The 17,015-nt window shown below is 50.6% G+C and overlaps 1 protein-coding gene across 1 annotated transcript in view; it reads left to right on the top strand.

The window, feature by feature from the left end:
* PTPRN2 (protein tyrosine phosphatase receptor type N2) overlaps positions 1-17,015 on the top strand; it is a 119,153-nt gene that overhangs the window by 43,144 nt on the left and 58,994 nt on the right. Inside the window, exon 7 of the mRNA XM_035029802.1 lies at positions 12,092-12,239. Within this exon, the coding sequence (XP_034885693.1) occupies positions 12,092-12,239 (148 nt within the window). The remainder of the gene's footprint in view (positions 1-12,091; positions 12,240-17,015) is intronic.

The raw sequence follows: 17,015 nt of genomic DNA, 5'->3' as shown, positions 1-17,015 counted from the left end.
TAAAATCTTTAAAAAAAAAAAAAAAAAGATTGTAAATAGTAAATATTGTTAAAAGAAAACGATTAAATGGAGCTCCGGTATCCATTCGTCCAGGAAGCGTCCGTAGGCGGCACTGCGTGGCTCCGTTACCTTCAGCTCAGGCGTCCCCCGTGCAGGCCCAGCCTTAGGCAACCAGGGCCCTGAGATGGAGACGCGGAACTGTCGCGCATTCTCAAGAGAGATTCATAACACAAGCATTTGTTGACCACCGAGGCCGCGCCAGGCTCCATGCCAGTGGTGGAGAGGCTATAAGGAGTAAAATAATTGGCCTGTTGGGAGCACCTAAAATGTATCTTACATTGATTTCTTTGCCCTGATTTTTCCCACTGAGCTGATGGCACAGACTAAAATACTAAGTCTATAGCACCATCTGGTTGGAGCCCAGTGTCGCTATGAACAGGGGAAAGGCCGTGTTCGGGTTTCTAGAAGCCCGGGAAGCTTGCTGTGGGAGGGACGGCCCCTTTTAGGGCCTGCGGCAAACCCCACGTGTGTTCTGGGCTTCAGGTCACGCTAGACCCACGCACTGATGGCAGACAGGTGGGACGTGGGGCTCTGTGCTGGTTCTTCAGAAACTCTGAGCTGCCCCCCCACCCCACGTGGTGCCCGAGGAGCACAGGCAGGTGGTGTTACGGGGCACAGATGTGTTCTCTTTCCGTTCCCTCAAAAGCCTTGTTTTCTCAAACCTAACGTCTTCTTGGTTTGTCTTTAAAAGATAAAAAATATATTTTAATGCGCTGATCCTACCGTTCTGCTCCAATTTGTGGCTCTTTCATGGAATTGTTGTGTGTCATGTGGGAAGCAGCTCGCGGCCGCAACGGTACCGTCCCGGCGGGGGCCCGCGGGTCAGCAGGGGCTAGTGCGATGTTTCCCACCACCCAGGGCACGGCGACTGGCTCTCCGCAGCTTCCAGCCCAGCCGTGCTCGCACACGTTTGTCTGCATCGTAGAACAGCCTTCCGTGTCCACGTATATCAGAGTATTCCAGGTTAATTTAGCTGTCTGACTGATTTTACGTTTTAAATTGTGGCTTAAGCTATTGGCTATTGACTTTCTGTGGCTCTTTGGGCACACTGACAGCCAAGTGGTGCCAGCAACTGTCCGAGCGTTTTGTCCATGCAACAAAAGCAAGGAGGTTGTTGGAAATACCAGGAATGCTGGTGGGGTTTTTCGGGTTTTACCTGAACTTTTGACTTCGGGTAGATGAGGGCTGTGACCTTGTTTCTCAGACCAGCTGGGTAGAACCTTGCCCCGCTGTGGTTGTGTGACAGATGGAGGGCTGAGCCAATTACAGAATATTTTACAAACTGAGTGGTTACAGAAATTTAGGAGTATAAGGCAGAACAGCTTGGATAATCAAATGAGCAGTCTCTATCAAATAGACTAAAATCCTCTAATTTACTCCGTTAGTGAATCCTGGCAGCTCCGCCTCCAGAATATATGATGCATCCGCCCCCTTCTCTGCGCTCTCCGCCCCTGCTGCTGTTCCCAAATGTCAACCCCTGTGCTCTCGTGTGCGGATGGCCCATCTTGTGCGGTTGGTCCCCGCCTGTAGCGAGAGTGACCTTTTAAAAGCATCTTTTCCGTTATGTGCCTCCTTTGCTTAAAACACTCCAGTGGCTTCCCACGGCTCTTACTGCAAACCGCAGACTCCCCCCACGGGCGGCGGGCTCCCTTGTGGTCAGGGCGCTGGCCGCTGCCCTGCCTCGCCCCTTTGGCTCCCACCACCCTGGCCTTCTCTCTGTTTCTGGACCCTGCCGGACCCTTCCCACCCCAGGCTCTCACCCTGGCTGCCCGGTCTCCCTGTGATACCCCTCTTTCTCGATGATGAGCCCTTCCCATCCTGCAGGATGCCCTCAGGAATCCGCTCATCAGAGGGGCCTCCCCTCCTGGGGTCCGAGCCACTGCCTCCCACACCCCTCACTTAATCTCTGTCGTGTGTTCTTACCGCTCTACAGTTACCTGAAGTTATCTTTCTAATCATGTTTGTTTATTTGTATGTGGTCTGTTCTCTGCCTGAAGAAACCAGCTGCACGAGGACAGAGTCTTTCCTGGGTCCTCGGAACACACACATGCCCCGGCTCAGCTGATGCGCTCATGACAACGTGAATAATGCATGAATAAATCCCTAAACCACCAACACCAGGGCAGGAGTATGAAATAGGAGTGAAGCTCTGGTCTCTCTCCCACAATTAGAGGAGACATTCAGCGTTCACTCATAATGCCAAGGAAACTCTTTGCCCTAAATTTAAACATTAATACCTTTTTCATGTATGGAAAATACAGTATAATTCTCTTATTTTCCATCACTCATGAGTATTCATCTTTGTATTTTAACCTCTGTTCATATAACCTTAATTTTTAAGATGCTAAATAAGATAATAAGATTCATAAAATTGTTTATTTAAGCTCGTCGAGCTCCTTGAAGAATGACAGCCTGCACAGGGCAGCATGACGGCTGCCACCACGTGGGCTCCCTTCTCTGTCTCCCTGTGGAGCCCGCATCCCCCCCACCGCCCCCACACACACACAGAGCGCCACGTCATGCTGGAGAACATTCTTCCTTCCTCCGGTTTAGTAAGAGTAGGTGGTAAGGACAGGACTGCTTCTTTCTCGAAGTTTATTAATCAGAACCTTCCCGGGACAGGTGTTCATTATTAACAATTTCCATAGAGGTTTTAATTTTAAGTGTTCATCAAGTTGTGGTTTTCTTCTTCTACAAATCTGTCAAGCAAGGCTAGTGGAAGTCACACACTTATTCGATGAGTGCATGTCTTTAGCACAGGCAGGGTGTCCTTCAGCACGTCGCCGATCTATGTCCAGCACCCCCTGAAGACCACCCTGTGACCAGGTTAATTATTTATGGATTCCAGGAAGTGCCCCACAGGCTCTTCCACCACTGTTCAAGACCTCTCTTTCGTCGATATGACTTCTTGCAATTCTGGACCTTGTTCTAGATGCAGAATACCAAGACCCAAAATTATAATAAAGCTCCCAATTAGTTAGTTCTACATAATCAAGATTTAATTAGTTTTCATGTCCCCTTCACTGGTTGCTTTGCAGAAAGGCACCTTGCGTTCTCTCTGACCCTCCAAAAGCACAGGGACGTGGACCACGTCTCAACTCCTGCCTTGGAGACTCCTGCCTGGGGGGCTTCCCAGAAGTTCTTTGAAAAACATGATGTTTTCTTTAGAGCTTTTGTTTATTTTCCTAGTTCTTGCATGTGTTTTATTTTTCAATTACAAAAGGGATTTTAAATAAAACAGAGAACTCGGTGTTCACAGCCTCAAACCCAGCATGTTTTCTCCTCTGTTCCTTCTGTACTTCGTTGTGTCGCTGTGCACCTAAACTGCGTGTGAGCTGGGGACTTTCTCTTAAAGGCTTTCCACTTGGCAGCCTTTGAACTTTTCTCCACTGTCTTAACAATTTTACACTTCTATCACCCCAGTCTGCTTGGTTACGATATAAAGAGTGGGAGTGCGTTTCTAAGTCATGTGCAGACAGCCCTGAGACCCATTTTCAGGGGTTTCCAGGCTGCAGAGATTCTGCTTGGCCTCCAGAGCTTTCAGAGGGAGAATTTGGGGAAAATGACGTGAGTTCACAGTTGCCCGTGAAGCCGGTCTCTTGCCCATGTGATGCTCCTGCTGGTCAACCTCACCAGGAAAAACCAGGCTCACTGCAAAGATGTGTGGAAACGTTCCCTCCTCAAAATGAATTTCCACAGAAGTGATTTTTAAAATGTAATCAAAAGGAGGAGAACCACGAGTCTTTCATCTATTCCTCACGCCTACGTCTTTAGGCTTTTTGTACGCATGACCCAGAGGCTGAAGGCCAAACTGTGTTTGCTTTTCCTGTGTTATCAAAACTCTGTTTTGATAACACAGGAACATGCTTTGAGTTGGCCTTTCCTGGGTCTGTGGGGTTTTTTTGGGTTTTTTTTTTTTTTTTGGCCATTTTTAAGAATAACGTGTAAATCTACCAGAGCCATGCGCGTTTTAAGCACCCCGTGAGACCAGCAGTCCCACGGCAAGTGAGAGGAGGTGCCAAGATGTGGGGCATGGTACGGGACACGCTGGGCAGCCAGGCCATGCTCTTTGTGCAGGGCCTCACACTGTAGCTCCGATTTATCAGAGTCAGGTGGCATCTGAATACAATCGTATGGGTCACAATTCCTGTTTCTAGCAAATCTTTTCTAAGCTGAGAAATCACAAGCTACCCTCTGATCATTTAACTAGATTTGTCCTTCTCTGAGTTTGAATGTACTGCTTAGAATTTCTAATTTTGAATTTCAAGTATCTTCACGGGCCCGCTCATAACATTAATGAATAACACTGAGAGTGCGTCAGAGGCAACGCTGTGCAGACGGACAGAGCTCCAGCCTCGCCGCACCACCGGCTGACACCGCGGCTCTGGCTGCGTAAGCCGAGTCAGCACGATGGACCCCATCAAAGTGCTCCTCTCATCTTTACATATTCTTTGCTTGGAATTCAAACCTCTTACTGTGGGAATTCAAACATTTAACATAAACATTTCCCTTTCATGTATTAATGAAGACAAGTGGCAATGTTTATTTTTTTTTTCTAAAGATTTTATTTATTTGACAGAGAGAGAGAGAGTGAGAGCAGGAACACAAGCAGGGGGAGTGGGAGAGGGAGAAGCAGGGAGCCCGATGCGGGGCTCGATCCCAGGACCCTGGGATCATGACCTGAGCCCAAGGCAGACGCTCAACGACTGAGCCAGCCAGGCGCCCCAGCAATGTTTATTTTTAAAGAGAAAAAGGTCCTCCCTTTGCCCAAATGGCAGCAGAAGAAGCTTACTCCTTGCTTTTAAAGGCATTAATCTACCTCTACCTGATTTTAAAGCACAAAGCCTTCTGGTCTCCTCACAAGGAAGGGAAATGTAAATGGGTTGTATTCTTCACTTTAACAAAATGTTTGATTGTCACATCAGTAAAGTCATGTAATAACAGGCACCAAGGTAAAGAAAGGAGTGGAAACAAAGCTTCCCTCATAAAAATCGGGTCTTCCAAAAGCCCACCCATCTTTAATACGCCTTTGCCACAGCGGGCATATGCTTGTTTCTGGCAGCATTGTTGTAAAATGAAGTTCCACCGAGATGCTCTCTACTTGTTTCGTATCTGAGGACCCACACAGCAGGTGTCCGGACACCTGCAAGGACACTGTTTCATGCTGCCGTTGACGGTTTCTGTATATATTGACTGAGGGGACATGGTGCTGACTGGATGCCGTTTCACTTATCTGTCCACCCGTGATCCTCCATCCTCATGAGCATTGGTGTTCCGGGAAAGGGCTATGTTTCTGCTGTTCTCTTTAGTAATAATGAATCCACTCGCACTGCCCAGCATCTCACCCCTTCCAGTGCTGGTGTAAGAGATGCTAAAATAACATATCATCTCTGACGTTTAGTGGAGCTAAACTTTGCTGTCCCTCAGGCCCTGGCCAGCCACTGCAAGCAGATTTGGCAGAGCACCTTTGGCGGCTGCGATCTGGGAGGCCCTGGACGAGCCCGTGCTGCCCCGTGGCCTGGGTCTGGACGACCCCTGACAAGTCTGCACACTCCATTATCCTGGCGTTCAGAGGCGGACAGCAACTCTGCCGACTGGCGTCAAAGTGTGGACGTGGGCTTGTTGCATGTGGTGAAACAATAGTTTTTGTAAGTGGGGTTATTTCCTTAGTGATCCTGGAAATGGGTCCCAGTGTTGACACCAAACATAAAACAGTGCCCATGAAACAGTCTCCGAGCAGGACGCAGTCTGAGGGTGCTGAGTCAGAAGTGCCACAGGGTATTAGCACCCACTTTCCACACTGGAAAACATCTTTCGATTAGCAGCTTGATTTCACACCTTCTCTTATACTGGCATTTTCCAATGACTCCTCAAGACCGGCCATGAGATACCTCCCTCACTAGGCAGTGATCAACAAAAGGGAGCAAGGCAAGAGGAGGGGGATAGTTCTGGAACCATCCCTGATCTCACAGTCAGGTGGCTGTGAGCTCAGCATGGCAATCCAAGCACATGTTGGCTCCATCCACACAAGGTGGAAACTGAGTTTTTGAGGAAGATGGCTGTCCCTGGTGAATAGGATAGGACTCTGAGGCTGGTAACTACATGCTTACTGGTGCTGCTTGTTATCTCCCTCTCTGGTGGTATTTACGCTGGTGGTGTGTCCGCCACGATGCCCCTGAATTCTGCATTCAGGCTGTACTCGGTGTTTGCTCTTTCTGCAGACTCACTGTGTCATTTCATTAGCTCATGGGAATGTCCCCAGGACACACAGTAAAGTCACAGGATATGGACGACAATTTAAGAGATTCCCTCTTTTTCTAATGAAAAGCTGAGGCCCGCCATGATCACCACCTCTCCGCGTATATACATGTTATAGTTCACAAAGCGACTTCACAGAGCGACCCAGTCAATCTTCGGATCCGCCTTCAGGAATAGGAACTATGATTCCCATTTTTATGTAGCAGTATATTAAGGGTCAGTGAGATGAGGTGGTTTGCCCAAAAGTATAACCAAAAAGTAGCTATGTGGGGACCAACTCTTTTTGTGAATTACATTAAGAAGTCTTTCAAAATCCAGTTCAGTGCCTACTCCATTTTACTGCTTTCCAATTCAGCAAAAGCTCCTTGAGGCTTTCATAAAGGCTTTGGGGACGGAAGCTACAATCAGCTCCTGAAGATAGAAAGTGCTCTTGTGATTATTAATAAAACCCCATCATGTTCCAGAGCATCCCAAATGCTCCATATTTTTAGAAATCACTTTCTTGACCTCACGGTGTTGACAATGTGATCAGAAAACTTACTGCAGAAAATATTTAAGCTATCTTGACAAATTGTGGACATGTCTCCAAGCAATAACATTTTTGTCCCAAAGATTTGGGATTCTGTGTAAAATTATCCCATTAAATGTGGAGGCCAGTCGGTTTGTCTGAAACACGGATGCTGTGTCATCTGGTGGCACATAGTCCTTGTGACCCAGAAAATGTTTGTAGGCTTCCCACCAGTGATCTAACAGCATGAGCTAGAAAAAGATAAGAGATGAGGAATTAAGACTCGTACAAAGAAGATTAAACAGGAGAACCTCTGATTGGGTTAATATCTCATAAAATAGGGCTTACGAAAGCTGGTGGTGTTCTCACTGGGCAAAAAACTCAAAAGAAATGCTGGCTCATCTTCAACCTGCTCTACTTGCTAATGCCGTGGAGCCTGAGGCCGGGGTCAGCCAGTGTGTCCTGGTTACTAACTTGGAAAACCCACATTCTGGAACCTGCCGGCTTTTTCCCACAAACAGTTTATCTGGGGATTATCTTTTCTGCAAACCCATTAAGTCTAGGTCCCAGGAAAGTATCAGAATTCAAGAAGGTTTAGACAGCTCCCCACTCAGGACTGATCTAAAACCAGCTTGAGTAAAATTCCTCCGAGGGAGTTCTTCCCGCCAAGAACACTTCCACAGCCTCTACCTCTGCCACCCCCAATATTAAGGTATAGTGAACAACCCTAAAAGAGTAAAGTCATGCTTCCAAACATTCCTTAAGAACCAGCAGTAGCTATCAAAATTAATTTACCTGGGGCGCCTGGGTGGTTCAGTCGGTTAAGCGTCTGCCTTCGGCTCAGGTCATGATCCCAGGGTCCTGGGCTAGAGCCCTCCTGCATCGGGCTCCCTGCTTGGCGGGAAGCCTGCTTCTCCTTCTCCCACTCCCCCTGCTTGTGTTCCCTCTCTCACTGTGTCTCTCTCTGTCAAATAAATAAATAAAATCTTTAAAAAAAGTTAATTTACCTACGCTCTTCAAGTTGAAACAACTGATACTGAGCACCAGCTCTTCACTTCTTTTACATTTTCAGAGTGCACATCACAGTGGGATCCCACCTGCATGTGGCTGGTTCCCTTCTAGTACTATTAACTAGTACTATTAACTAGTACTTTGCGTATCCCAGGGCTTCTCTCATAAAGTTTCAATTCAGAGGTACTCACAGGAACCTGGAACAGGACTGTGTAAAGTGATGTGGGTGAGGTGGGTACCTAACCAGCAGGTGCTCACAGCTCCTAGGACGACAGGTTCTAGAAATAGCCCTCATCACACCAGTGACGGCATGTATTACGTCCCGAATGAGAGACACCTGCCAAGCGCACAGAGTTCACACAGTGACAGAGAAGAACGGGGGGAGACAGCACGGGGCCTGGACTCAGAGGGAAGAGTTAAAAGGGTTGGAGGTAGAGCTTTCTGAACTGTTGTGGTGCCTCCAAGTTTCTAAACCTGCCATTACGTCAGGGTTGCCATGGGAGCATTAGAATGTGGCAGCACCTGGTTGGCGTGAATTGTAAAGATGCTGACTGGATAACCCAGAAAGCAAGAAGGAGGTGAGGAAATATACAATGAAACAAAATCCCTACATTACATTTTGGGGCAATTCTTCCAACTTCAGAAGATCCTAAGACAATTTTTTTGGATGCCATCATTGACATAAAATGTTTATCAGTAGTACAAAATTACTTCTAGAAATATCCAGGTTATGAGCAGTCATCCAACAAATATTGACTGTGTGCCCAAAGCACGTGCCAAGTGAATGAGACACTGGCCCCATTTTCAAAAATCTTAATCTCATGAGCGGAAGAATATCCTGACACCCCCAAGCTACAGCACAAAGAAGAATGTGCAAAGACATAGTTTTTAAAATAGTAAGTGTCCGATGAAGAGGGTGGGGTTGTAGGAAATGAGGATCCAAGAGGCTGGCAGTAGGTACATACTAGGTTCACAAAGGAGGTGCTGGTGTTGCGCTGACCTTAAAGTCGGGATAGATTCATTACAGAAGAATCAGCATGAACAAAGTGTAAAGAGTGATGGTGATATGGGGTGGGGGGTGGTCAAAACATTGGGAAATAGTCTTATTGGGACAGAAAGGAGCAGGTTAGTAAAATGAAGTTTGGACAAAGGATAGTGCTAGTCTAGGCTCCACTGGTGGTTTTTTAAACCAGTGGTATCTGGGACCAGAAGTGGTGATCCGGTCGCTCTGTGAATGAACTAGGAAGTGGATGTGAAGGTAGGGGTGTGGGGAGGAGGTTGCAGCAGGGACCAAGACAAAACAGCAGTGTCCCAGGCAGCAGACCCAAGCTTTGGTGCTGCATCTGGCTGCTGGGGGCTTTGGGCTAAGGGTTTAACGAATCTAAGCCTTGGCTTCTCCGAATATAAGATGAAAGTTCCATCTCAGCTTCTTGTCAACTCAGACAAGAAAGTCCTATAATATGGATGTTGTCCAAAGCTGAAGCGATGGTGATCAGCCCTGAAAAAAAAGAGAAAAAGCAGCCCATGCACGTGCTAAGGAGAGTAGGGTTTATCAAAGCCTTATGGTTAGCTCTGGGTGGTGGAGTTATTAGTAGCATTTGTTTTCATTCTGCTTCCTTTCGTTTTTTGTTCTTTTCTATGCATGCTACATGTGTAATAAAAATGTACAGTTTGTTTAAAAACTATGCCCTCCCACCATTACCACCATGCTCACTCTCACATACACACACATATATAAAATAAAACTATTGGAATTCAGTTTTTAAAACAGCTCCAGCTACATGCTCACTCTGGGGGAAAGAATATGAGTAGTGTTTCATTACATGTTAACTTACCAATTATTCCGGAAGATGACTATGTCTGAGGAAGGTTACTATACCTGTTCTAATTCACACTTCTCACACCCGTGAGAGACAGGACCTCCCAGGATTAAGTTACTGTGGCAGTTTGGTTTGGGTGTTGTTTAAAACACATTATTTTACGACTAAGGCTTAGCTTCCCCACAGACAACGTGAAAATATACTCTCATGTCACAGATGAAAAGCAAGAATCTTATCCACAAACATGAAAGAGGAAAGTCTCCAAAACCATGAATGGGGAAATTACATCACTTTAATATCATAAATGATGTTTCATAAAAATATTAACAGAACAGATCAAATTGAGATGACCAGGGCAGGACAGACACAGGCTACCGGAGTAGCACATGCGGAGAGAATGAAAAAGTTATCTCAATTTTAATATAATCAAGTATATCTTTACATGACTTCGTTCTCAATGAAAAAATAGTCTATATCTGCTCTTTCTCCCTCCTCCCTCCTACCACCCAAGCTTGCTTACTACAGTCCCAGTTTGTATTTCTTGCTATAAATTTAGAAACTCAAGTGAGCTCGCAGCGTGATTTCACTTCCCATCGTTGAGGTAAACGTGAAAATGTAAACACCTGCAGTTTACAGGGATTAAGGTGACATCCGGTGCCCCTCTTGCAGACAATATCCGATATTGAGGAAAGTAACCACAGAAACACTGAAACCACACACTTCAGCCAGAACTATACCTCCCCCCATATTTTAGCTGGAGAAATATTTCACAAAACTTAAATGTTAATCATGCAAAAATGTCCTTATTAGGATAACTTTGTATTCAATATTCCACAATGATTGTCTCAAAAAGAAAAAGCAGTTTGTAGTTGGTATTTTCTGGATTGGGCCACTTAAATTCACTTCCTCCCCTTGCGAAGAACCCGGAGGGGCTGTCTGGGCGGAGGTCACAGTGTAGGGCGCTGATGAGGAGGGGTGGGCTGGTACGACTCCCTCACCTTCAGTGGCTGGAGGCTCTGTTCCTCAGGAGGGTGTGCCTCAGAGGGTCGAGGGTATGTCACTGCATGGCTCGTGTGGTTCTCTGTCATCTGCACAAAAGGCCATCTGCCGGGTACCTAAATGACTGTGACAACCCAGGTCCTGGCTTCTGGTCACAGCCCATCACTGGCCCTCCCGGTGACGTCGGCTGGGTGCCCCCACCGCCCCTCACCCGCTGGACCAGGCAGACCCTGAGGGCGATGCCTTCTGTCCCACAATTCCCACAGAGCACTGGCTTTCCCTGGTTTGCAGACCGACATGGATAGAGCCGGTATTTGTTGAGTGAATAACACAAACCAGTTCAAGCCAACTGTAGTCCAAACTGTGAGACGAGTGGGAAGCCAACAAGACTGATGTGAGTTACTTTTCCTGGTGCTGCTGAGCCCAGAGCAGTTGGCCGGGGAGGAGACGCAGAGCAGGCCTGTCGTGCTCCCTTGGAGTGAGAGGACAGTGGGGGCTGGCAGGGGGCCAGGGGCCAACCCTGACTAGACCTGGGGGGGCCTAACCACTAGGGACCTGGACCCATGTGCGTGTGTATTTTATTTTGTTCGTGGATGTGGCTGAAGACCTGTGTCCACACACAACACATTGAAGACCCCCAAACACGGCATCCCAGGGTGGGACCACTGTTTCCATTGGGCGCAACAAAGCCACTGGGGTTTTGCCATTTGAAATGCTTTTCCTTAAAGCCACGGTCGTTTCTCAACTCCATAGATCCATGAGAATGCACAGACAGGGCTGGCCGGCGTGGCTGTCCTTGTGGGAGGGGATGTTCCGGAGGCCTTTCCTCATCCACTTCTGGTGATCGCTGCTGACAGACAAGTGCCCAGAAAAATTAAGATCCGAGCAACCGAGGGTCAGGATATCTGGTTCCACTGTTTTGGGTTTTTGTTTTGTTTTTTTTGGTTTTTTTTACCACCACAAGTTGTTTAACATTTTGCACAAATCCGAGCAGCCCCATGCCTTAAGCACATCACACCCACTGGATTCAGAAAAGTAGGCCAATTATAAGAAGAACGGCATCTGCGTGGACACGTTATCTACACCAGCTTTTGGTCAGTTGATCGGATCTGGTCTACCGTGTGTCCTTCTTTTCCCCAGTTGGTTGGTAATAGCTGACAAGGCCACATCATCATCTGAGTGTTCTTGATGCCCGGGCTCTGTACCCGGAATGTACACACCATGAACCCCCGGGAACCAACCAGCAAAACATGTAAAAAGCCTTTCCTGCATTTTGTGCATCTGGCTGGTCTGTGTTTACTGGGTCTGGTAGGAACCAGCTTCTTCACTCAAACACGCAGGTGAAGCGTGGGCTGTGTCCTCTGTGTCCTGGCTCCCGCCGAGGGCCTGACGCCGCTGTAGGCGGCAGTCCCTGATTCCGTGTTTTCCATTTCAGGCCTACATGGAGGACCACTTGAAGAACAAGAACCGGCTGGAGAAGGAGTGGGAGGCACTGTGTGTCTACCAGGCCGAGCCCAACAGCTCGCTTGTGGCCCAGAGGGAGGAGAACGTGCTGAAGAACCGGTCTCCGGCGGTGCTGACCTGTATGTACCCAGCCCTGGCGCTCCCGGGCCAGGGGAGGGGGAGGTGGGGGCCGGGTGGGGCCGGCAGCACCTTCCCATTCGCGCCTGTGTTTCTGCTCATGGCTGGGAAGCCATCCTGGCCTAGAAACAGAGTCAGTGTCTTCCTTTGTGGTCCAGGGGCACAGTCCTGGGTTGAGGACATCCACACACCAACGAGCACTTGCTTTGTTTGCTATTACTGTGCAGTTTGAGACTCATTCCTTAGCCTCGTTGAGCCTCTTCTTTGTCTGTAATTGGGATCCACCTGTCGTCCTTGAAATCTTCGGGCCCTGAGGATAGTTAGCGCATTGCCTTCCGCACTGTGGGCCCCAGGTGGGTGGTGGTGGGTCCACAGACATCTTCCGGCCTCACGCTTACTGCAACAAGCATTGTCGAGGACCTGCTCTCGGCACAGGAATCACCACCAGAAAACAGAGATACAAAAAGATACCAGTTCTTCAAAGCAGCTTGCTTCGAGTAGGAGACAGTCTTATTTTATGCGTTGTATGTGATGTGACTTACGGACGGACAGGCCCGCGCAGAGGCCGTAAACAGACAGACTGGCTTAGTGTGCCCCTTCCTGGCCGCCGGGCCCCTTTCTCAGTCACTTGGCCAATAAACGCAGGAACCTCCTGTGTTCTCGCTGGTTCCGGTCCGGGCTTGCACCCTGATGAATGCATGAACCCACCCTGCAGAGAGGACAGGGATGTGAGGGGCGTTTGTGACCCAAGTGCCCGACGTGAACAGACGCTCTCCTGGTGCTGACCGCGTGGGCGGCCAACACGTGCGCAGTTGCCCCGTCCCCGTCCTAGTGCCTACAGGCGAGACGTAGTCGGGCACACTTCAGACGTAATGCAATGTTCTTTGTCGGCTGACATTTTCAAGGACACGCCAAAGCCACACTCTCTGCAAAATCTGCGTCCACGGTGGGGACGATCCCCCCCCCACGCCGTGTCCCACACGCTGTGCCCCAGCCCTTGGGAGCCAGCGCTGCAGTCAGCCTGGTGCCCCCAGAGCACGGTGCAGACCCTCTCCCGATGGTCCCGCCTCACCCGGCCCGGCACAGGCTGCCGGAGATGTTCTGATGGTAAATGGCAGCAATCTGATGGAGTTTGCAGGTCAGAAGATTAAAAGCTGGCCCCTTATGTTGCCATCAACACTGACCTGGGGATCGCAGACCCTTGAAATCTGAAGGCACTTCTGGGCATGACTTTTTCTAACAGTTCAGTGGGGGTTCAGACGAGGCCCTCCATTTCCATGAGGTGTGAGGGGTTTTTCCCTGAAGAGCTTTAAAAATAGGAGCTTTTAGGGGCGCCCGGGTGGCTCAGTCGGTTAAGTGTCTGCCTTCAGCTCAGGTCCTGGGATCGAATCCCGAGTTGGGCTCCTGCTCAGCCGGGAGTCTGCCTCTCTCTCTCTCTCTCTGCCTCTGCCCCTCTCCACCTCTTGTTCTCTCTCTCAAATAAATAAATAAAATCTTTAAAAATTTTTTGAAAAATAAAAATAAGAGCTTCTATATTTAGAAGGAAAGTAACAAAGAACCCACAATTGACTAACATTTATTAAGCACCTACTGTTGGGGGGGAGCCACTGACAGGCTGGGAGGTGTGATGACCTACCAGGGCCGCTGTGGGGAGGTGGGGAGGCTTCGGCCTGAGCCTTGGATACGTAGCTGTTTGGGGCAAATAGTCCACAAGCTTAGATGGAACGTCTCCCTGGGTCTGGTCGCTTACTTGCACTGTTGGGTCCCGTATGGTAAATACTAAAACTCACGTCCTCTTCCTCCAGCACCCCTCCCACAGTGAAAGACCAGACTGCAGCAGGTGGCCCACGGAGTCCCTGTGCCCACAGGACCTTCGTGACGGTGGGGCACCCCGTCCCAAGGCCATGGGAGCCCCAACACCTGCCCTTTGACCAGAGCCTCTTCCTTCTTCCCGTGGCGCTGGGGATAGGTGGCCGATGCTCTAGCAACCTGCCCCGGCTCCTCGCTGTCCCGGGTCGTGAAGGGGCAGCTGTGCAGGCCACGGAGGCCAGGGCTGGCACAGAAGCATTTTCGTGGATGACCCGTAGCGACCACCCTGTCCTCCCCGCTACTGGCCGCCTTCGCTTGTCGGGGGAGTCTTACCATCTCAGCCTGCACCCCTTCCCGAGCAGGATGCGGGGGGTGGCGTGGAGAGAAGCTGAGGTCTCGGTCGGTCTTGCCAGACTGCACGGAAGAGAACTACCTCCTCTTTCGGAACCCCTGCTTCCTGTGGCTGGGCGCTCACGCTCTTCGTGGCACAGAACCGGCCCCATGGTGGGACCGCAAGGTGTTGAGGGTGGGCTTCCCGCGCCTCTGGCCTCTGCAGGCCAGTGTGGGCCCTGTGAGCAGGTGGCCGGGGCCGTCAGCGCAGGACGCACTCCTCCCGGCGTCCACACTGGCAGGTGGGAGCAGAGCCGGCTTGCCCCAGCACCCTCCCCGTCCCTTCCACCAAGCTCCCAGGTTGCTGATTTGACGGGTTCTTGGATGCCCCGGGGGGGGGGACCCCCAGGGTTGGGCCTCCCGTCCTCCTGCCTCCACACCTGTCCCTTTGAGGAAGCCCTTCTTCAGCAGTTCCTCCACCCCAGGGGCGGAAGTGACTGCCTGACTTCCCCATCGCGGGCCAGTCAGCGTCTTCGGGGTCCACCAGCTGGACTCCTGCAGCTTCCCGGGCCCAGGGCACGGCCTGCACACCCCCCGCGCCTTCCACCCTCCTTCGCGTCTTCCCGTGTCCGGGGCCCGTCTGAGACACCTCTCCCGCCTCCTGGAGCTTAGGTTGGCAGGTCATGTGGGAGACTGAGAAGTGGCCGGGACATCAGCCTCTCTCCCCGACAGCCTGGCAGTCCCAGCTCCTTCCAAAGTATCCATCAAAGGAGAATTTATGAGGTGATTAACTGACGCTGGGCCGGGTGGAGCTATGTTATTTCAGAAGTTTAAAGAATCTAATATGCTTTCTAAATGTATTTGTACTTTTAAAAAGAATTATGCAATATTCTGCTCATCTGCTCTTTAAATTAAGAACAGGAGAATGATGCTATTTTAGTGCACCATTTTAAACAACAACAAAAAATGTTTTTTATTCTGTTACAAAAACAAGACCGAGAATTAGACGGAGACAAAAAACTACTTAGAGGTGAAACCAGAGAGCGAACAGCTCAGGATGCAGGCATGGAGAGAGAGAGAAAGCACTTAGCAGCATGCTCACAGCTTGGCTTTGTTGCTAAAGAGACCCCAGCCAGCCTGGCGGCCCTGGGGGAGGACGGCTGACCCCGTCTGGCCGTCCACAGAGGTCAGGGCGCTGGGGCGGCACCGGGCTCGGCCGTGTGTGAACCCCAGCCCCGGGTGCCCGCACAAGGCCTGTCACCTTGAGTCCCTGCAGGAATCACTCCTGCACTTGACAGACGAGGGCGCTGGGGCACAAACCCTTACCCTCTGCTGGGGGCACGCCGGCCCTACGTGCTTGTGCTCTCGCCTGGGATTTTCCATGTTGGAAAAATGCACAAAAATTTCAAACTTCCACAGGAAGGAATATCCCAAATTCACACAAGATCGCAGTCCTTGGGATGAGCATCGCTTTCCTTAAAACACACAGGAAATAATTTCTTTCCAAACAAACCTTTGGTTTACATTTGTTTTTCTAAACTCTAAGCAGAATCCCCACAGAGGGCTATTCTGGGTTAGCCTGAGTGACCCAGACCTGCCCTGGTTTGCCTGTCGCGATCGGTCATGGGTACGCCTCCCAAATCTGATAAGCAAGCAGGATTCCTTCCCTCTTGTGTGCGAGGCTCTGCACACGTGTGTCCCCTCGACGAGGAAGTTACAGGCCACACAAGTTCCTGTCTCAGACCCAGCGGAATCTCCCCTCGGAGTGGGGCAGGAGTGGGGCAGGCTTTGGTTTGTTGCCGTGGCGGAGACGACGTGCCCCAGGCAGCAGCTTGTCTGCGCCTCCAGGACCCGGGCCGGGAGCTGCCGTGACCGTCGCACAACTTAACCCATCACAGCTCAGATTTTGTATTCCCTGCACTGCTTCCCTCGGAGCCCGCAGGCGCGCAAGCCCCCACGAGGCAGCGGCCTCCACCCTGCGGCAGCACCCCCGCCCGGTGCGGCGAACAGACTGACCTCGCCGGCGGGGGGCGCTCGTCCCCGGCCTGTCCACACCCACCGCGCTGTCCACACGTCACACGCCACGAGGTCGGCTCGCGTGTTCCGTGGCCCGGGATGCCCGCATCCCCGCCTGTCCTTCCTGAGGTTAGAGGCGCTTTGCCCTCATCTCTGTCAGCGGATCCTTGCTCACCATCAGCAAGAGTTTGATTCCTGGTTCCACACACCACCTCCCCTCTGTCAGCTTTCTGGATCTGCACTTGGACGAACGTGATTTACGTGTCTTCACCTATAAAAACACATCCGACGGGGTCAGCACGGGGCACTGCCCTACCCAGAGCCCCTCACGCGGACACAGGTCTGTGAAGGGGCATTCGGTGGCCGGTGGTGAGCCAAGGCTTCGCATCCAGCCCTGCTGTGCGGCCCCGGGATCGTCGAGATGCTCACGGAGCGCTTGGATCAGACACGGGGGCAGATGCCGCAGACATGAACCCCGAGAGGCGCGGGTCCTGTGTTCCCCGTTCCCAGTAGAAGAGCCAGAGCCAAAGGAGGGGAAGCAGGGGGCCCCAGGCTTCCCTCCTGGCCCCACAGAGGACTGCCCGGCAGCGCAATCCAGCCAGGAGGGACTCCCGCGTGGGCCA

This window comes from Mirounga leonina, unplaced genomic scaffold, assembly GCF_011800145.1.
Source record: "Mirounga leonina isolate KUSES-001 unplaced genomic scaffold, KU_Mleo_1.0 Mir_321, whole genome shotgun sequence".
Lineage (NCBI taxonomy): Eukaryota > Metazoa > Chordata > Mammalia > Carnivora > Phocidae > Mirounga > Mirounga leonina.
Note: the sequence above shows the minus strand (reverse complement) of the source record. Positions and strands in the feature narration are given on the sequence as shown.